General features: G+C 41.7%; 1 protein-coding gene across 13 annotated transcripts in view; it reads right to left on the bottom strand.

Annotated features, from left to right (window-relative positions):
- ANK2 (ankyrin 2) overlaps window positions 1–22,154 on the bottom strand; it is a 536,395-nt gene that overhangs the window by 306,801 nt on the left and 207,440 nt on the right. For 12 of the 13 annotated variants that reach the window (XM_040418330.1, XM_040418328.1, XM_040418327.1 and 9 more), the window contains exon 1: window positions 3,723–3,858. The exons of the other annotated variant lie outside the window; for it this stretch is intronic. In XM_040418330.1, the coding sequence (XP_040274264.1) occupies window positions 3,723–3,806 (84 nt within the window). In that variant the 5' untranslated portion in view covers window positions 3,807–3,858. Of the gene's footprint in view, window positions 1–3,722; window positions 3,859–22,154 lie in introns of those variants that run through there. 13 annotated transcript variants of the gene reach the window in all.

Genomic DNA, 22,154 nt, shown 5'->3' on the forward strand with positions numbered 1-22,154 from the left:
TATGACCATTGAACCCAGTTACTGAATCACTTCTGGCATGTAACCAAAGATTGGCGCTGGAGTAGCAGACGGTATAACAGGGGAGTAAGGTGTGTTTTTTTATTTTATTACATATTCTACTGGAATTCCGCAGTACAATAGTAACAATGACCATATGCAGAACCGGCACTGGTATCCAAACTGATGATACATACTACACATCAATGGGGAATCTTCACTGATATTTCTGGAAATTATATTTGTGTAAACAGTCTGACATCAGAATATACTCATCTGCCATATAGCATATTGTAACTGTTGCCCGGGCACAATACTAGGGGGTTTGCTCCGTTTTAAGGATAGATCAGGTGGGTCCCACACCTATTGGACATTGGGGGCATATCCTAGCGATATGCCCCCAATGTCCAAGATGGAACAACCCTATCAAATTCTAGCAGACTGAGTCTATGTTGTAGTGTCGGAGACATTGTAGTCCACTAAGTAGTCCTTGAGGAGAAAGAAAAATGGGCCTACCCTGTTCTGGCATCACTAACGCTGTGATCCTTCAGCACAATAAAATGGCCCAAATTAGCCAAAACTTTTATCTCATGTGCATGGACTGAACGGAGAATGTCTCTTGCTTTGGAGGACCAGGCATGTCCATGCATTACATTGACAGTCCATTGTTTTCATTGGCTTCTCCCATAAATTACAGCTGATCATTGAGGGTCCCAGCAGTGAGAATGTCTGCGATCAGCTTACCATTGGGAAATCTTCAAGAAAGTGGCAGAGGAAGATAACCTACAAACTACATTCACACTGATAATGTTTATCATAAGCACAATGCCAAAGAGGAACATACGAAGTGTTTGTGAATGAGACTAATGGAAGAGACGTTAAAGATCTGCAAAGACCTTCATAGCAGATGCTATACATACAGATACATATTTAATGAGCATTGAATATTGCCCATATACAATGTATGGATCTAAATGTAAGACTCCATCAACAGATGGAAAGTTCAGTCTACAAAGTCCAAGTGTTGTTAAAGTGAGAAGAAAATAGGATTCAGTTGACCGCTTCCAAAAGTGGCATTTAATGCCTGCTGATGCTGGTTTGTGCTTGCTATCAGGAGAATGCTTGCTGTCAGGCTCAGAATATGGAATAGTATAGGCCCCCATTTATTCCATCCAAAACTTCTGGCCAGGTTTACACGGTTAAAAATGTTTCCATACACACAGGTTTCCATGTCAAAGAGTAATGTTTGTCAACCAGGTGCCATTGGGTTCCCATTCTACATGATAGATGCCACCAGACACCAAGAGATGGAGGAGATGCAGTAAAGTGTTTATGCATTGCCATGATCAGCCAAAATGACTCAATATAATTACCGCAAGATACACATTTTCACAGTGGTTTAAAAAAAACATTACCGTCACCAGCTTCACACAATGTTAAAACCAGTTAGCCAGTGGTCTACAGGCCTGGAGGCAACCCTAAGATGAACACACATAGGACACTCTACTCTGTTGGCCAAACACTGGTGGCTATGAATAGTACCGTTTGAGGCGGGATGTGAAAACAGTTCAACATTTTTTTACACCCTCTTTAATTACACTACCACCATATTGGAAATCCATGTCATCCAAATCACAAGTACAGCCTCAGGCTGTGTCCATATTTTGGTCCTCAAAAAACGAATCCACGGCTAGCTTCTATGTGCATTCCATATATTTTCCCATCCCCAATAGAAAGGGCTATTCTCAACTGCAATTTGCAGATCCTCAAAAAAAACAAAAAACTGATGTTTGCTTGACCCCATAGAAATGAATGGGTCAAACAGTACACTAAAGAAAAATACGGTGGTGTGCACGAGCCCTAAGGCTATGCTCACACAGTGCTATCTTGCTGCATTTTGGAATATTAGATATTCCATTAATGCTATTTCATACACACCTATGTGATTTTTAAAAAATAGACATCTGCTTTTATAGGATACATCATCGTTTCCATGAGGTGCGGCCTAGCTTGTCCTAAAACAGACATGGCACACATTATTAAGTCCCTCTTGATTGTCTAATTAGTAAGAAAGTGCTTCTCTATAACGGCCCCCCGAGGAGAAGGCATTCGTTACAGGACTGAATTGTGATGACAAGTGAATGACTGTTTGCTCTTGTTAGAAAAACAATATGTTGTCTAAATGGAAACATATGAAAATACCAACTTCTCATTGATATGTAATAACCATATTATAAAGATATTATCTGATACATTTCTTCCCTGGATATAATAACCTATAGACACTTATTCCAATTAGGACCAGTACCACTACAGCACCTCCACCTACTCCAAACCACCATCAAAACTCTACAATTTTCTAAATTGTGAATGTTCCAAAAATTTAAAGATGATTGAAATGGCAATCCAATGTTCACAATATCCCAATCCAGATGAGAACTATCTATACATATAAAAAATATCAAATCTGTGGCCACAACCATAAGCAGTCAAGAATCTGATGTCTCTGCCAGTAATCCAGGCAAGAAGAATCCAGCACAAGGAAATAGGTCAAATTCAAAGTGTAAAATAAGAATTCTTCATTAATTGAGCGGCACGGTTTTAGGTGGTTAATGATCATTTACTAGGAACATATTGATCAGGAATTCACCAATCAAGCTACTCTATAGATAGGGTTTTATTTAGGGGTCCGTGCTGACCACAACCATGTAGAATTTTCTCTTGTTTTGGGTCATAATCTGCAGCACGGTAGTAGTAGAGATACAGTAGGCACAATTGTACCTAGAAGAAGGGGAATAAACACTGCCCTCATTGCCAAGCACTGACCAATACAAGGCCGTGTGCTAGCTTGTAATTTGGTTCCTGAGCTACAAGCCCATGGTTTGTGTCAGTTATCTAAGGTGGGTTACAGGGGTGTATTCACACACGGCAGATCAGCAGCCCAAAAATTTGGGCAAATTTCCTATTTATCTGAATAGGACCTGCAAAAAATCATGTACAGGCAATTTCTGCAAAAAAAAAAAAAAAGATCTGCCTTGCATGAATATACCCTACAGATTCCCCACCGCCTTTTACATAGAAAAGTCTTGATTCTCCAACCATATGAAGCGGACATACAGTATGTACAGCCGGTGTACACTGTCAGTAGCTGTACATCTCCCAGCCTCAGACTCCGAAGTAAAGGGTGTGGCCCCAGCGCAGGGCATTACATTGTCTACCACGGTTAGTGTTCATTGTCGTCAATTTGTAACCCCTTTTCTGGGCTCAGATGATACCTTTTGTTATGACTGCAGACAGTTCCCCTGTACAGATGTAGCAGAGCTGTCTGGGGTGCATGACTTTAGGAGGCGAGATAACTTTGGAGATACGCTACGTTCTCCAAAATGACAACCTCAGCTTTGCAAAGGTGACAGACTCAGCTCTGCTACATCAAGAGTGATTGTGATAAATAAAAGCAATATTCATGTCCTACAGACAAATCCTAACTGAGCAAACAGATGAGGAGGAAACTAAGCAGTGGGTCACGGCCATGAGCTCCATCCATCCGATGAACCTACGCCACTCACAATGGTGCTCAGTGCCATGTAAACAGTGGCGAGCCCTGGGAGCGGAGGTAGCAAGAAGCAAGCTCTGCTTCCCTGACACGCCTAACGGAGCAGCCTGCGTGCATCCCTGGGCAGCATGCTTCCACCAGGCACGGGTGGCCTTCTGCATCCAGATGTTACCTTTCTGGGTCTTTTCCTCCTCAAGTTGGTGCCATTATGCTTCTCCCCTCCATCTGTTTTCTGCGTACTGTCCTCGTTCATCATTTTAAACCAGTTTCCCCCGACAAGAGCCTTGCCATTAAAGCCTCTCCACAGCACGGACCACTGTGTCGCTGACTAGAATGGAGACTGGGGAGGGGGGAAGAGGAGGAGAAGCAGTGACGTTGCCATGGCAGCGCCTGCCACAAATGTTTATCTGCTGGCATTGTTAAATCTGATTCAACCAATTACCAACAAAGGAGGACCCGGCAGAAGTGCACCCAGAAGGGCACCCACTGGTGACCACTACTAATTCCTGACAATCTACCAGTATGCAAGGAAAACCTGAGCATAAAGCTTGTAGAAAGGGACTTCTCTAATTAGGTCTGTTCTGCACAATGGGTTTTAGATGACCACTGAATAAATGGTTAACTGGATGAATCCTGTGACTGTGAGTGCAATCAGAATGACAGTGTAAGGCAGCTAAAAAGATGGATGGATAGATAGATAGATAGATAGATAGATAGATAGATAGATAGATAGATATGAGATAGATAGATAGATAGATATGAGATAGATAGATAGATAGATAGATAGATAGATAGATAGATAGATATGAGATAGATAGATAGATAGATATGAGATAGATAGATAGATAGATATGAGATAGATAGATAGATAGATAATAGATAGATATATAGATAGATAGAGATATGAGATAGATAGATAGATAGATAGATAGATAGATAGATATGAGATAGATAGATAGATAGATAGATAATGATAGATAGATATGAGATAGATAGATAGATAGATAGATAGATAGATAGATAGATAGATAGATAGATAGATAGATAGGAGATAGATAGATATATAGATAGATAGATAGATAGATAGATATAGATAGATATAGATAGATAGATAAATGAGCGATACATTCTAGATAGATAGATAATAGATACATAAATATGAAAGAGATACATACATGCATAAATACATAGATGATAGATGATAGATAGATAGATAGATAGATAGATAGATAGATAGATAGATAGATAGATAGATAGATAGATAATACATACATAGAGAGACATAGATATGAGATAGGTAGATTCTAGATAGATAGGTAGATGGATAGATATGTGATACATAGATAAATAGACATAGACAGTGGCGCACATTGAGAAGTAAGGGCCCCATAGCAGACCCCCCACACAGGACAGAAAGGTTTGTGCCTAACCCTTTTCAATGACCCTTGGGTCATTTTTCCACTGCCTCAGAGGGTGTTAGTCCTGACCAAGCTTTCACCTCCAGCAGAAGAGGAGAGAATCCCAACTATGACTGGGCCACCTCTTGGCCTGGGCCCCATAGCAGTCGCCTGGTCTGCCGCTATGGTAGTTACAACCCTGGACATAGATATGAGACAGGCAGATAGATTCTAGAAAGATAAACAGATAAATTCATAGATATAAAAACAGATATATAGATAGATTTATAGATAGATAGAAAGATAGATACAAGAGTGCTACATGATAGATAGATAGATAGATAGATAGATAGATAGATAGATAATGTATAGTTAAATAGATATGCATACATAAATATGAGATAGATGACAGATGCATAGATAGATAGATAGATAAATAAATAAATAGACAGACAGATGGACAGATAGACGATAGATAGATAGATAGATAGATAGATAGATAGATAGATAGATAGATAGATAGATAGATATACTGGCACACATTATAAGAGAGTATTTTTTGTACTGGCACACATAAGGGGTATTTACAGTGCCTTGCAAAAGTATTCACCCCCCTTGACTTTTTTTGTATTTTAGTGTCTCACAACCTGGAATTAACATGGATTGTTTGAGGATTTGCATCATTTAATTTACAGAACATGTCCACAACTTTGAGGATGTGTGTGTTTTTTTTATTCTGAAGCAAACCACAAATAGGACAAAATAACTGAAAAAGTCAATGTGCATAACTATTCACCCCCCTAAAGTCAATACTTTGTAGAGCCACCTTTTGGGGCAATAACAGCTCCAAGTCAGTTTGGATAAGTCTCTATGAGCTTGCCACATCTTACCACTGGGATTTTTGCCCATTCCTCCTTGCAAAACTGCCCCAGCTCCTTCAAGTTGAATGGTTTGCGCTTGTGAACAGCAATCTTTAAGTCTGACCACAGATTTTCTAATGGATTGAGATTGGGCTTTGACTAGGCCATTCCAACACATTTACATGTTTCCCCTTAAACCACTCAAGTGTTGCTTTAGCAGTGTGTTTGGGGTCATTGTCCTGCTGGAAGATGAACCTCCGTCCTAGCCTCAAATCACGCACAGAGTGGTACAGGTTCTGCTCAAGAATATCCCTGTATTTAGCACCATCTATCTTTCCCTCAACTCTGACCAGTTTTCCAGTCCCAGCTGTTGAAAAACATCCCCACAGCATGATGCTGCCACCACCATGTTTCACTGTGGGGATGGTGTTCTTTGGGTGATGTGATGTGTTGGGTTTGCGCCAGACATAGCGTTTCCTTTGATGGCCGAAAAGTAAAATTTTAGTCTCATCAGACCAGAGCACCTTCCTCCATACATCTTGGGAGTCTCCCACATGTCTTTTCGCAAACTCACAACGTGCCCTTTTGATTTTAGCTGAAAGTAATGGCTTTCTTCTGGCTACTCTGCCATAAAGACCAACTCTATGGAGCCTACGGCTTATTGTTGTCCTGTGTACAGATACTCCAGTCTCTGCTGTGGAACTCTGCAGCTCCTCCAGGGTTACCTCAGGTCCTTGCGCTGCCTCTCTGATTAATGCCCTCCTTGCCTGGTCCGTGAGTTTTGGTGGGTGGCCGTCTCTTGGCAGGTTTCCAAGATTTTGATATTTTTTATAACCTAACCCTGACTTTTACTTCTCAATAACATTGTCCCTTACTTGTTTGGAGAGTTCCTTGGTCTTCATGGCAGTTTTTGGTTAGTGATGTCTCTTGCTTAGGTGTTGCAGCATTTGGGGCCTTTCAAAAAAGGTGTGTATATGTAATGACAGATCATGTGACACTTAGATTGCACACAGGTGGACATCATTTCACTAATTATGTGACTTGTGAAGGTAATTGGTTGCACCAGAGCTTTTTATGGGCTTCCTACATACGCACATGCCAATTTTCTGTTTTCTATTTCTAAACAATCATTTTATTTATATATTTTTCTCATTTCACTTCACCGACTTAGACTATTGTGTTCTGATTCATCACATCAAATTCAGATTAACAAAACATTGAACTTAAGGCTATAATGTAACAAAATACGAAAAAAGTAAAGGGGTTGAATACTTTTGCAAGGCACTGTATGTATTGGCACACATTATAAGGAGGTATTTTTGTACTTGCACACGTTATATGGGGGTATTTTTGTATTGGTATACATTATAAGGAAGTATTTTGTACTGCCACACATTATAAAGGGGTATTTTGGTACTGGCACACGTTAGGGGGCATTTTTCTACTGACCCACATTATGGAGAATTATTGCTACTGGGGCACTATGGGGAACATGATTACTAGTATGGGCACAATGGGGGCATAATTACTATTGGGAGCACTGTTAACACTAAGTGCACTCTAGCAGACAATTATTACTATTGCTGCGACTTTGGGGAGCAATATTACTGTGGGTGGTTGGGGAGTACCTTGGCACAGTATCAGCACAATTATTTTTGGGGGACATTATGTTTACACTATTTGCTGGGTGCAGTTATTTTTTAGGGCACTGTGTGGCAATAATTATTGAAGAAGGCACTATCTGTATGGTGCTAGAATTTTCATTTTTCTGCAGTATAGTATTGGGCGCCACAGTGAGCACAGTATTGGGGGTGGCAGGATGGGGTGGGGACTACAAAAATGGCTGAAAGAAATCATCATGGCGGTCTGGTCTAAAAGGAGAAGATGAGAAAAGGGAACATCTACTGTACATCAGAGGAGATGTCACTGGATGTAATAGGTATGTGACGCTGTATTACCCTGTATGTTCTGTAGCGCTGTATGTAATGTTTTCTAAGTATGTCTTTAACAGTATGAGTGATAGAATGGAGAACCGCACTCAATTCAGTAGTCTCTGGTGCCAATCAAGGGCTGTCTTTAACAGTATGGCTGAAGGTAAGGGGTTAGGTTGATAATTTGGCATGGGGGGGCAGCTTCAATTTTTGGCTCAGGCAGCAGAGAGGCTAGGTGCACCGCTGCCCCTTGCCACAAAGCACTGAGGAAATGCAGGGGGGATGAGAAGGGGCAAGCTGAACTCTTGCACCAGGGCCCATAACCTTAAGCCAAGCCCCTGATATGACAGTTCACCAAAATCAGAGGCCTGTAAATAACATGTGTAGAACACTGGCATGAAAGGACAAATTCCAGAGAGATTTTCTCCCTAATGAAAATGTTTTTTTATTTTTTTCCTTCTAGCCAGCACCCAAATATGTTAACAAGGGAAATAAGAGGTGAACAACATCACCAGAATCCCTCATGGTGTGACCGGTGTTGTCATCTGTCATCTGCACTTCCTCATCCAGGATTACTTGTAGGGTCACCATATGGTACATTTAAATCGTTAGGGACTGCTAAGCTCCGTTGCACACCTCCTATACTCTGTATATATAATCTAATACCTCATTAGATAAATTACAAACATACACATAAGGATGACAAAATCTGTAACCCGTCTGGGTCCATGGTAGGGGGATCAGAGATACGAGCCTGTGTGATTAATGGCCCCATGTTTCTACATTTTCGCCCATTACATGAAGACATATTAGGATGTGTTCATATGTTGTGGCTGTAACTGCAGTGCAGTTCTTGTTATGGTTTTCCAAAATCACTGTAAAAATGCTGCAGTTTTGCTGTGATTTCGGAGAGCTGAAAAATAGTAATTGTGTAAGTTAAATGCAGTGTGTCACGAAGCATTAACCCACTGTGTCACTGAACAGATTTGGCTTGGGGCTACTTCTAAAGGTGTTATCTAAGCGCCCCTCCTGGCCTGGCCTGACATACAGTTCTCTTAGCTGAGCATAGTACATGGGTACAGGGCAGTTAGTAATAGTCCAGGGAGCATGGGCAGGAGCAGCAATAAACGCTCCTGACTGTACTCCCTGCGCTGCTGCGGCCCCTTTAATAAAATTAGTACTCTGTACTCCGTACACAGCTGACAGCTCAGCGGTGTAGGGAGAACTAAGTTTTTAGCGCACCAGTGAATGGTGCGCTTTATGGGTGAAAAATTACGGTAAAAATAGAAAAGTAATAAATAAAGCATATTAGAAAAAGATTTTTTAGGGGGTTAGGGACAATATATTAAAAGTTAATATAAAAGTTTAGTTACTCTTTAACTGTTATACGGGGTCCTGGATATGCCGAGGTCAGGGCAGGCAGTGTTTATGCAATCCTGTATGCAAGAAATAAGTCAAGGCAGGCAGATAAGGGTCAATACAGGAGTCAGGCAGTAGTCAAGTCAGACAACAGAGGTAAATCCGGTAAACAGGCAGAGGACTAATGCAAAATCATAATGGAATAACAGCGCACCTTTGCAGGAACTAGGAAGCAAAAGAACCTATTGCTCATGTACAGGGTAAGGTGTGCTAAATACCCAGAGAAGGTCCGCCATAGGTCAGCGACAGATTAGGGTTCCGCACACTGGCCCTGTAAGAGCCAAAGATGCATGTGCGTGCCCGGAGGTAGAGAGATCCAGACAGGAAGTGAATAAGCCCCAGAGCCTAGTGTAAGGAGTACAGAGAATCAGCACAATGGCGGTTGAAGCAGGAAGATGACGGTGAGCAGGTGCAGCACACAGGTGAACATTCTGATGCTACACGGTGACTCTTGAGTGACAGGTGGAAGCCAACAGATGAGTGTGGGCCCCTTATTATTGGGAGGTTACAAGTGAGGGCCTGCAGGAGACATTTCTACCCCTCTTATCAATTTTCTTTTTTGGGGGAAAATAAAAACTCTGATACTTGTTTTTCACAAGCTTTTGCATTGTTTTTATTACAGTATACACCTGATAAAAAGCCTGCACTGTCACAGTCACTTATAGACTTAAGACCCCCATATACATTAGCGTATTGTCGGCTGAAACCCCTAAGAATGATGTTTTCAGCTGATAGTCTAATGTGTGCGGGAAGCTTCCGACTCTCCCCGCCAGATGATGTTGGGAGAGGGAAGGATCATATGATGTGAATATTTTTGCCCGATCCTTTTGCTCTCCCAGGAGATAAGCCACCACCAGAGGTGTCTGGCAATGGCTTTCTTCTCTCTCCCTACTGAATACACGTACACATTTGTGTATGGGAGAGTGTGGAAGGAGTCGGGAAAGAGAGATGTCAGCCGACAACTACTGAATGTGTATAGCCAGCTTCAGGTTCAGTTTAGAATCTTAAAGCATTTTCGACTTGGTTTAATGGACCCTAAAGACACTGGGTGCTGGCGTTTATCAACACTGTTATTTATATACACGTGTCCTAGGACTAGAAATACGCCTTTTTGTCACCTGTGTCATAAGGTTGTGCTTAAAACGTCACTTTTATTAATCTACAAATTAAGAGTTTTCAGTAGAGATAAATTAACTTAAAATCATCAGTGTGAGCGCTGCATAGTCTATATTACATTTAGACTGTGCAGCTTTATTTCTCCAGCATAATCTGTATAGTGTCGGTGGCTGCGCGCCGCCACCGGCACTTCCACTTTCTATATTCTCTCCTTCCTACCACTGTCTATATGTCTATACTGCGCTTACTATCTGTTCTAAAATAAAAGGCTGAAAGGCTGCCCCCGACATGTTTCACAGAGCGTTCAGCGTCTTCAGGGTATCGGGCAGTCTGAAATATACAGATTCATTTGTAGATTAATAAAAGTGAAGTTTTAAGTACAACCTTTATGACATAGGTGACAAAAAGGCGTATTTCTAGTCCTAGGACACGTGTATATAATTAACAAAGCATATTCTACATTTTTCAAACCAGCACCTGGATCTGAATACTTTTATAATTTCATGTAATTAAAAATGTAGTATAGCCAGTGAGTTATCCTATAAAAAGTATCTGTATACCGCCACCTGCTGTTGGCTCTTTTCCTTATTTTTTGTCCCTCTCACTAAACTGGTTGAACATGCTCAGTTTAAATTTTCAATAGCCACCTGTCATATGTTCTGTTAGAAGCTTTGGCAGTTACAGGGAGAGAGCTGTAGCAGAAAGGACATGCCCCCTGAGCTGCCAGGCTGAAGATATCGTAGGTGAAAGTTTGTAGAAATGCTCGTTCCTTGTAACTGGCCTGTGTAAAGATGCCACCACTGACCCGAAGAACGCTGGTGATGCAGTCTTTTAGCGCCAAAATTCACGGCTCCTGAGCAGCAGATTGTCCTGTATAAACAGGGATCTGCTGCCCAGAAATGGTGAGTCTCTATGGGGACAAGCAATCGCTTGTGCAGTGGAGGTGATTGCATGTAAATGTAGCTGCATCTTCATTCATGATCAGCAATTATTGGGAATTTTTGGTTTGTTCCCAATAATTGCCAGTAACATCGGTCTGCGTAATAGGACCTTTAAAGTGTAACTGTCATCTCAGTTTATTTTTAATATAGTGTAAGGACAGGGATGTTAAGCATTAATATACTTCATTAGGGCAATAGCTTCCACTTCTTTGTACTAGAAAACAGTATTAAGAGCCTTCTTAGCAAAGTTCTAACTGAACATTGCTACGGAGTATCTGTCCCAACAGTAGGCCCCCCCACTGATCATGAGAATGGGGACCCCCATACCACATGGAGCCTCATGAAATTATATATAATCTAGCAGAGCAACTGGAGCAATGAATGTGGTGGAGATCTCTGGATCCATGTGAGGTACAGGGCTGGTCCTAGCTCTGTTAGAGATTGTCATGTGCTATACGATGTCTGATTTATTACATCAATCATGGCATGACCCCTTTGATGTTTTTGGCATAAGCCTACACTGCACTTAATGTGTACACAATGAGCAGCTAACTGTGGGTGTTAAGTGATTTAACAAGAACATTGTACACGGCAAGTGTTCCCGCCACCTACAAGTACCACAGTGAGAATTCCTTGCAGCCCGAGGTGGGTTGATTGTGAACTGTCACAACCCACATGCTATTAAGTATAGGTTTCTATGACTGAGATCTTGATAATTAAAGCTCTTGCATTTGCATTCAAAATAGAATAAAACTGTAATACGCCATTAAATAGAAGCATCATCTGAAATGCAGAAATATATCTACTTAACTGTACTGATTAGATATATGCTGATACACAAAGTCTACATACAATGGAGCACATTTACTAAGGTTAACAGTAGGACACTCAGACCGTAAGGCCACTTTCACTACGTCTGTATTTGGTCAGTATTGAGTATCAATATTTGTGAGGCAAAATCAGGAGTGGAACCTACAGTGAGAAAGTACAATGGACAAATCTGCACCTCTTCTGTGTTTTTGGACCCACTCCTGGCTTTGTCTTATAAATACTGATGCAAAATACTGACCAAATACTGACCAAATACTGACCGTGTGAACGTGGCCTTAGCTGTCAACCACCTCAAAGTGGCTGATGCTGGATGATAAATCTGGCAACCTACAGACTGTGTAGTCTAACTTGACACCACCTATTTGCTGCTTACTCCCAAAATGTGCCAATATTTTGATGAATTTTTTTGACACATTGCATTGCATTTAAGCCACACCCCTTTCCTGCAAAGCCACACCCCTTGTCAGGTGAGGCATTGTCTAAAATCTTGATAAATGCACCAGGTTTTTGGTGCAAATTGTGTCATCAATAGTTAATCTGGCCCAGTATCTATTAAGCTACATTATCTATATTATTATTATTTTTTTCATTTGCAAAAAAAATGGCGCAAATTCTGTATATAACTAGCGGACCAATAACAATCAATAAACAAGTCGATCAGTGCTCATTTAAAGAGGACCTGTCACCACATTTCATAGCTTCATACATCTCTCATGTAATAACCAAATCTATTCTTATGTATGTATTTTGTGCCATTCCTTTATTATTACTACTAGAAGTTATGAATAAATTGCTAGCAGTCTGCAGTATATGCCATTGGCTACCCCCTTTCCCCCCAATGGCAGGTGGTGAGGAGCCTCCCTAGCCTCACCCGTGATACTAGGGAGGCTCTTCCCGGTCACCACCCGCCATTGGCTGCCCTCCCTTCCCCCCCGACACCGGATGTTTTCATCCAGGCACGGAGAGAAGCAGAGGCGGCCATGCAGGGACCAGGAGTGATGCGGGGAGCCAGGTAATTAGAATCAGTGTGAGGGGCACGGGCATATGGGGGGGGGGGCATTTCCAGGCTCAGATAACCCCTTTAAATACTCGATATCCGCCATACATGTACAGCGGATGTCAGGATGGGGTTTAATCTCCTTTCAAATGGCCGGATGCTAAGTTAAAGTTGGACAAATTATATATTATATTGTCCCCTATTCACTCTGCATATTGTTGCTATTATTGCCAATTACACAGATTGATGTGCTGCCAACAAATGCCAATTTTAGGTGGAACATGAAAGATGCAATCAGCCAACAAATGGAGGGTTTGTTTGTTTGTCAGGTGATTGGTGACAGCTTTACAGTGGGCAATTATCGGGAAAGATCATTGATAGTTCATGTACAGTAAAAGGGTCCTAAACAAGGGCTTCTTAAACATTTCCTAGCTCTAAAATTATCAAAACCATGAAGAATCATTTATTTTAGCCTTTAAAATGGGACATTAGAGAACCACTGGGACTCTGGCTGAAAAAGGGGGCTGCTGCTACCAGTAATACCTATGTCACTGTCTTCACAAAGAAGGCCAACCTAAACTTTCATAGGAACAAAAAGAAATGAATCTGGCCTGAATTTGCTATCCGCCACGTGAAGTATTTGATGAGGCACATGAATACCGAACCTTATTAAAGCATGGCATGCACATTCATTTCACTTAGTATTCACTTAATTGCACAAGTCCTGGCCGCTTGAAGATAATATGCCAGTAAGAAATTGGAATTGTGCTTATCTCATCTGCTGCTGGAAAGCCTGCTCCCTATATACATCATCTGAATTATTGCTTCATATTAGAACAAAGTGGATAGAGTTATCCATGTAATCCATTTGTGCTGTTATCTGTGCATCTTCATTACAAAACAGAGAAGAAGCAATTAGCATCAACTTTGTACTACACAACATACTGTAATCACCCACAACACTGTTAATAGCAAAAACCTAACAATAATCGGTTACCAGTAAACGAAGCGTGAACGAATTTCAAAATATGAAATTCGCTCATCTCTAGTCACTGTATATACTGTCACTGTACATAATGGTATTGTATAATACCATTGAGGGGGTCCCCCTCCTGAGTGGGCCCCTTCTGAGTTCGGGCCCCAAAGCAGCTGCTTCCCCTATAGCTACCCCCCTGTGTTGTGCTGACCTTGCATAGTATAGAAAAAAATCTCCAAACTGTCAGCAAACTGATGTTTACTGACATGGGATTTGTGTGCTCAATGCACATGACCATACATTTAGAGCCATCAGCCACCATCCTGTTAGATAACGAAGGCCAAAGGCAAGCTTTCAGAAAGACTTTCATAAAATCCTATAGAAAGGGATCTCATGCCAACACAAGCTTGTATCCATTATATGGCCATTTAAATGAACTTTAACCTTGAGTGTATACTGGTGTCCCACTGTGAACAGACTGTGGACCAGGGTGTAACTACCATAGCGGCAGACTATGCAACTGCTATGGGGCCCAGGCCAAGAGGTGGCATAGTCTTAGTTGGGATTATCTCCTCTTCTACTGGAGGTGAAAACTTGGTCAGGACTCTACCCTCTAAATCAGTGGTTCTCAACCTTTCTAAAGCCGTGACCCCTTAATACAGTTCCTCATGTTGTGGTGACCCCCAACCATTACATTTTTTTCCTTGCTACGTCATAACTAATTTTGCTACTGTTATGAAGACCCACCAAAAACACGCACAGACACCAATACACCAAATGTTAATTCAAATACACAAGTATTCATTCATAACCACAGAACTTTAGCATAAATACAAAATATTTGTAAACCAAATAAATAACTTTCAAATAAATAATAAACAACAAATACCCCCTAAAAAAATAAATCAGTGGTTTCGCACAGTACCCCTCAAATAAATAACTCAGTGGTGCTCACAGTACCCCCCCAAAAAAAATTAAAAAAAATCAGTGGTGCTCAGGGTACCCCTCAAATAAATAAATCAGTGGTGCTTCAAGTCCCCCCAAATAAATAAATCAGAAGTGCTCAGGGTCCCCCAAATAAATAAATCAGCGGGGCTTCATGTCTCCCCCAAATAAATAAATCAGCGGTGCTCAGGGTACCCCCAAATAAATAAATCAGTGGTGCATCAGGTTTCCCCCAAATAAATAAATCAATGGTGCTCAGGGTCCCCCAAATAAATAAATCAATGGTGCTCAGGGTCCCCCAAATAAATAAATCAGAAGTGCTCAGGGTCCCCCAAATAAATAAATCAGCGGTGCTTCATGTCCCCCCAAATAAATTAAGCCTTGCTCAGCCAAATAATTAAAATAAAATTAGCCAGGCTCAATTAAATCATTGGTGGCAGTGGTGCTCAGCGGCGGTGTCATTAACGAAAAAACTCGGACCTCAGCAGACAGGCGGTCCGACCAGACGTCAGGCTCCTTCAAGCACAGGCAGTGATAGGACATCACTTCCTGTGCGCGAGGATAAGGGGCCGCTGCCGTTGTGCAGGCGACCCACAATAGGAAGCCTCAGGCGACCCCCCGGAAAGGGCCGATCGACCCCCAAAGGGGTCGCGACCCCTAGGTTGAGAACCGCTGCTCTAAATCTAAAGGAACAACTTTTAGCAAATTTAGGCAGTGGAAAAATGGCCCAAGGGTCATTTAAAAGGGTTTAGGCAGAAACCCTTCTGTCCTGTTTGGGGGGCCTGGTTTGATCCTTGCTATGGGGCCCTTACTTCTCTATGTACGCCACTGCTATGGACCTAGCATGGAGCACCTTATAACTCTGCTCAATAATACACAAACATCCAATGCAATGTTCATAGGTTTTAAAAGAGTCATCTGAGACCTAAAAACATTTAGTGGTGGCCAGGGTGGAGCTTTATTGTAGTGCTCTCTTCATTGAGCTTCTTCACAGTGCCTTCCCACTGCTATGACTGCCAGCTGTAGTGGTCTCCTGGTGGGATGCTATAGCTGTCACTCAGAGGTTTCAAGGACTGTAAAGCTTAATGCAGACAGCATTTCACAACGAAGCACTACCTCCAGTGAACTTGCAGGAGCAGAATCTGCTAGAATAAAAGTTCATATTCTCACTACTCCTGATAATAAAAGCTCTGCAACAGGAATGTTTGTCCTGCTTTTCCCGACCAGTAGCTACTGATAAGCTCTCTTTAATAATTTAAAGGATGCTGCTTCAGAGAATGTAAACTTTATGGCAAAGCCATTTAAAGTGGAACTTGGAGTATGTCTATCCAAAGAGATAGTCGTATTACTAGAGCAACCAATCTTCAGCTTGTGAGCTTTTCAGAATTCAGTACCGTTATTATGGAATGTGGCAAAAAATATAACTAAATCTCTTGGATTATCACTACAGCGAGTGTACGGATGTACAGTTGTGTTCAAAATAATAGCAGTCAGATATCAATAACCTGATCAATCACTGTTTTTGGTAGAAATGATATTTCTACATGGCAAATAATTTACTAGCAGTTGTAGTAGAGCAATAGAAATCCAACAGACCCAACAGTCATGACATGCATGCTGCTGATTTTGAGTAATTAAATCACTATTTGAAAGGGGCATGTTCAAAATAATAGCAGTGTGGAGTTCAATTAGTGAGGTCATTTATTCTTTGCAAAATAGGTGGCAATTATTGCCCTTAGTTAAGGAAGGAAGGCAGCAAATGCTGTACATGCTGGTTACAGTGCATTTCTCTCTGAAATTCTGAGGGAAATTGGTTGTTCCAGACATTGTTCAGAAGAACAGCTTACCTTGATTAAAAAGTTGATTGGAGAAGGGAAAACATATAAAGAAGTGCAGAAAATGATAGGCTGCTCAGCTAAAATGATCGCAAATGTTTTAAAATGGCAACCAAAACCAGAAAGATGTGGAAGAAAGCAAAAAACTACCATTCGAATGGATAGAAGAATAGCCAAAATGGCAAGGACTCAGCCAACAATCAGCTCAAGGAAGATGAAAGAAGGTCTAAAGTTACCTGTGAGTACTGTTACAATTAGAAGACGCCTATGTGAAGCCAAGCTATCTGCAAGAAACCCCCGCAAAGTCCCACTGTTGAAAAAAAGACACGTGCTGAAGAGGTTACAATTTACCAAAGAGCACATTGACTAGCCTAAAGAGAAATGGCGCAACATTTTGTGGACTGATGAAAGTAAAATTGTTCTTTTTGGGTCTAGTGGTCAGAGACAGTTTGTCAGACGACCCCCAAACACTGAATTCAAGCCACAGTACTCTGTGAAGACAGTGAAGCATGGTGGCGCAAGCATCATGATATGGGGATGTTTCTCATACTACGGTGTTGGGCCTATTTATCGCATACCAGGGATCATGGATCAGTTTGGATACATCAGAATACTTGAAGAGGTCATGCTGCCTTATGCTGAAGAGGAAATGCCCTTGAAATGGGTGTTCCAACAAGACAATGACCCCAAACACTCCAGTAAACGTGCAACATCTTGCTTACAGACCAACAAGATTGAAGTTATGGAGTGACCAGCCCAATCCCCGGATCTTAATCCAATAGAAAACTTGTGGGGTGACATCAAAAATGCAGTTTCTGAGGCAAAACCAAGAAATAGAGAAGAACTGTGGAATGTAGTCCAATCATCCTGGGCTGGAATACCTGTTCACAGGGGCCAGAAGTTGGTTGACTCCATGCAACACAGATGTACTGCAGTTCTCAGAAACACTGGTTATACAACTAAATATTAGTTAAGTGATTCAAAGGAAAGTAAAGAAGAATACAAACACTGCTATTTTTTTGAACACTCTAATATTCACTTATCAATTTTTTTTGAGGAATAACACACATTTGATATATTTTTCTTCATGTTTTGATTTGGAATAGAATGTGTAGTGTTCCCAATGCATTTGTGTGTATGGAAATAAAAGCTATTAGAAGGATTTTGAGCTTTATTCACTTTTTTAAACACACTGCTATTATTTTGAACACAACTGTAGCAGTAGTTGATGCTGTCATTTGCATTTGTGTGCCATAATAATTTGCTCATTGTGTTCATTAAATTCAGTAACTTTACTTTACTCCAGGGCATTACATGTTGTCATGGGGCCCCATAGCAAAACTTAGAATAGTCTCCCAATATACAGTACTGAGACCATCAGCTCTACAGGGAGGAGTTATCCTTCACCTGTATCTTTTTCTACCTTCCTTGTTCTCTCAGTGCTGTACATCCCATAGACTCTCCTCCATTATGCAGATTCCTCCCCATTTCCACCAGCAGTAGTAACCACATAGTGATCACTCACAACCCCTTTAACATTGAAAGCGGGGAGCTCATAGCTGCTGCCATTCCTACTTCTACCATGATTACACGCTTGCCAGAAGTCCTAGAGAACATGATTATTGTAAATGCGCTGTGACAAACTTAGCTCTGCTGCATAGATAAACTCAACTGAATAACTACATGTCATGAATAGTTCCTAATGACTAATCAGAAATGCTTTAATATGACGTATATTCCATTGTATTTCAAAACCAACGCTTTGAACAAATTTACTTTCTTTTGGTGTTTTAGGGGCTACATCAGCATTTTCTGTATTACAGAATTGTGTTAGGGAGAAATCCGAGTAATCGGTCACTTAGATGGCTAGAATAACCATCCTTAATCACTAGACATCTCTCTATCAGATATCACAAATTGATGAGCCATTGGCTGCTGTAATCTCGTCTATGTCAGGAAGTGTTACTGCCAAGTCCGAAAATGCTTTTGTGGAGCATCAAGGCTTTCATTATTAATGACAGGGTAACTGAACGTCACTCGTTGCAGTGCAGAAGCATTCCCATCTTCCCTTTTAACGTGAGACTAGTGGTATGAAGTGTATATTACTATTTTATGTTTATTCATACAAATACATTTCCAACAAAACATAACTGTACATCAGTGGGCAGTGGAAAATCAACGTACAGTCTACTAACTCATGCTGTATTTCAATGGAATGGCTTCTGTAGCTCTGGGATTACGCCTTCTTCTACAGCACCAGTTCCAACCTGTTGCTATATCATGAATTGCAACCACATTAACCCATATTTTACCCATCTTGCAAAAGGTACTGTATAGCATAAATGTAAAATAAAAACCCATATTTTCCGGCTCCATTGACTTGGATAGACGTCTGATAGCTGGGGGCTCAAACGCTAGGACCCCCACTAATCACTAGAGGCTGTGCCTCCATTCCTTCTCACTGCATTCCTATTCAATGTCTATAGGGAGGATGGAAACAGTACTCAGCTGTTTCTGTCAACCCTAGAGATATTGAATGAGGCAACAAGGCACATCTATAACCACCGCTTCAATAAAACTCCATCCCACTGTGGATGAGCAGTGAGAAAGATCGGAGAGAAGGCAATCCCCATCCCCCATTCTAGCGATCGGCCCTCCAGTGGCGAGACACTCGGCGATCAGATATTTTGTCACCTATCCTGTGGATTATCGATTAAGGCCTCATGCACACGACCGTATGTGTTTTGCGGTCCACAAACTGCGGATCCGCAAAAAAAAACGGATGACGTTCCCTATGGCATCCTTTTTTTTCCAGATACATTGTAATAATGCCTATCCTTGTCTGCAAACTAGAAAAAAATAGGACATGCACTATTTTTTTTGCGGAGCAACGAAACGGACATACTGATGCGGACAGCACACGGTGTGCTGTCCGTGTTTTTTGTGGACCCATTGAAATGAATGGGTCCGCATCCTATCCGCAAAAAAAACGGAACGGACACGGAAACAAAATACAGTCGTGTGCATGAGGCCTTAGGCCCATTGAAGGACAAACCCTTTAACTAACCTGGCATGTTACACTGCTCTCTCTGGTAAAATGCTAGATCCCATGACACCCAACGGACCCCATCATAGTCAGTGGGGACCGTTAGCTGCTGTTCCTGCCCGTCATACAACGGATCCAATGCTTCCTTCTGATCACAGAGCAGCAGAACAAAAAAGATATGAACGAAGCCTAAAAGATAAATCCATTATGTGCAGACAGCCATACACTCACAGCAATTATCCATGTATTATTTAGTCTAATTGCTCCAGTGACTCCACGTTCCTCTTCATAATGGCACAATGGATGCTATATGAACTGGATAGTGTCAATGTCAATCAGCAGCTCATTCATGTGCTCCCTATATTTTGACATGATTAAATATGACAAAGGCAAAAGTTATGTTTTAAGCATGATTTCGGGGGACTGAATGGCAATGAATGCATTCCTGGCAATAGTTCAAGTCATGCTGTAAAGAATGCACTGTTTCTTTTGCCTCTGACTGCCAGGAAAGTTTTACAGATCCAGAAAATTGTTGATGACATTTTCTGTACCAGTACATCATTCATACCAATTGTCAATGAGTCATCTTCGCCATCGTTACTAATGTATCGTGTACATTATCTTCATTGTTCGTCAGCAAGCATATAGAACTTATAACAAAAATTGGCATAAAAATGTACTACAATTGGCAAATTAAAGGGTTTTTTCAACATTACAAAAATATGGCTGTTTATTCCAGAAACATCACCACATCTGTTTACAACGAATGTGTGATATTGCAGCTCAGAACCATTCACTGTAATGGAGTTCGGTTACGATACAAGAACCAACCCATGGACAGTTTGTGGCACTATTTCTGGAAGAAAGTATCCATGTTTTTCTACTCCATCCTACAGCCTACATCACCAAGTTACAGCTAAAATATACAGAAAAATATTTATTTTCAATACAATTTCCCCACTAAATGTTTTCAATGGGAAAATGTAATTTCACGTAGCAGGTAACACATGGTGGCCACCGTATATATGTGAAGTCTTCTCTTCTTGAATTTAAATGCCCATACGGCATAGCTTCCCCACCCAGCCAGACTAAGGTCACCCTGCCGTGGTGGATAGGCACAGATATTTTTTAGCAAAAAATATTTGTTAAGCACCTCATGTTTTATTGTATGGTTAATGTGGTATAATAGTACCTGGCGCTGCCCAATGAAGAGTTGGTCTGTTTGTGTGTTTATTGGATTTGTTCCAAAGGTGCCTGGGAGGCCAATCCATGCCCTCTTTTTTATGGATAAATCGCTAGTAGCCCTATATTTACCAGCAGTTAAACACAGTTTATTTTATTAACTGTCCCCCATGACAGTAACCTCCACAGCACCCCTCCCCTTTAACTGTGACCTCCACAGTGCCCCGCCCTCCATAACAGTACCCTCCACAGCACCCTTCCCCTTTAACAGTTAACTTCATAGCACCCTTCCCCCTTAACAGTGACCTTCACTGAACCACACCCCTTTAAAATGGACCTTAACAGTGATCACTCCCTTAACAGTGACCTCCACAGAATCTTGCCCCTTTAACAGTGACCACTACATCATCCTGACCCCTTCACTGTGACCTCCACAGCACCACATCCCCTTAACAGTATCCTCCACAGCACCCCACCTCTCTAACGGTTAACTTCACAGCACTTGGCACCTTTAACAGTGACCTCCACAGCACTCCGTCCCCTTAACAATGACCTCCACAGCACACCACCCCCTAAACAGTAACCTCCACAAGGCCCATGCCCTTAACAGTGACCTCCAAAGCATCCTGCCCCCTTAACAGAAACCTCCAAAGCATCCCTCTCCCTTAACTTTGACATTCACAGTGCCCCACCCCCTAACCAGTGATCTCCACAACACCCCGACCCCTTAACAATGACCTCCACAGTGACCTCCCCCCTTAACTGTGACCTCCACAGTACCTCACCCCTTAACAGTGACCTCCCCCCTTAACAGTGACCTCCACAGCTCCTTGCCTCATTAACGGTGACCCCACAGTGCCCTGCCCCTTAACAAGGACCTTCACAGCATCCCACCCCGTTAATAGTGACCTTCACAGTGCTCGCCCCTTAACAGTGATCTCCACAATGCCCCATTCCCCTAAAAATGACCTCCACAGCACACTGTCCCCTTAACAGTGACCTCCACAACACCTACCCCCTTAACTGTGACCTGCACAGCATCCATCTCCTTAACAGTTCCCTCCACACCCGCCCCTTTAAAGGGAACCTGTCACCGGGATTTTGTGTATAAAGCTGAGGACATGGGTT

The sequence above is a fragment of the Bufo bufo genome, chromosome 2 (genome assembly GCF_905171765.1).
Source record: "Bufo bufo chromosome 2, aBufBuf1.1, whole genome shotgun sequence".
In the NCBI taxonomy this organism is placed as follows: domain Eukaryota; kingdom Metazoa; phylum Chordata; class Amphibia; order Anura; family Bufonidae; genus Bufo; species Bufo bufo.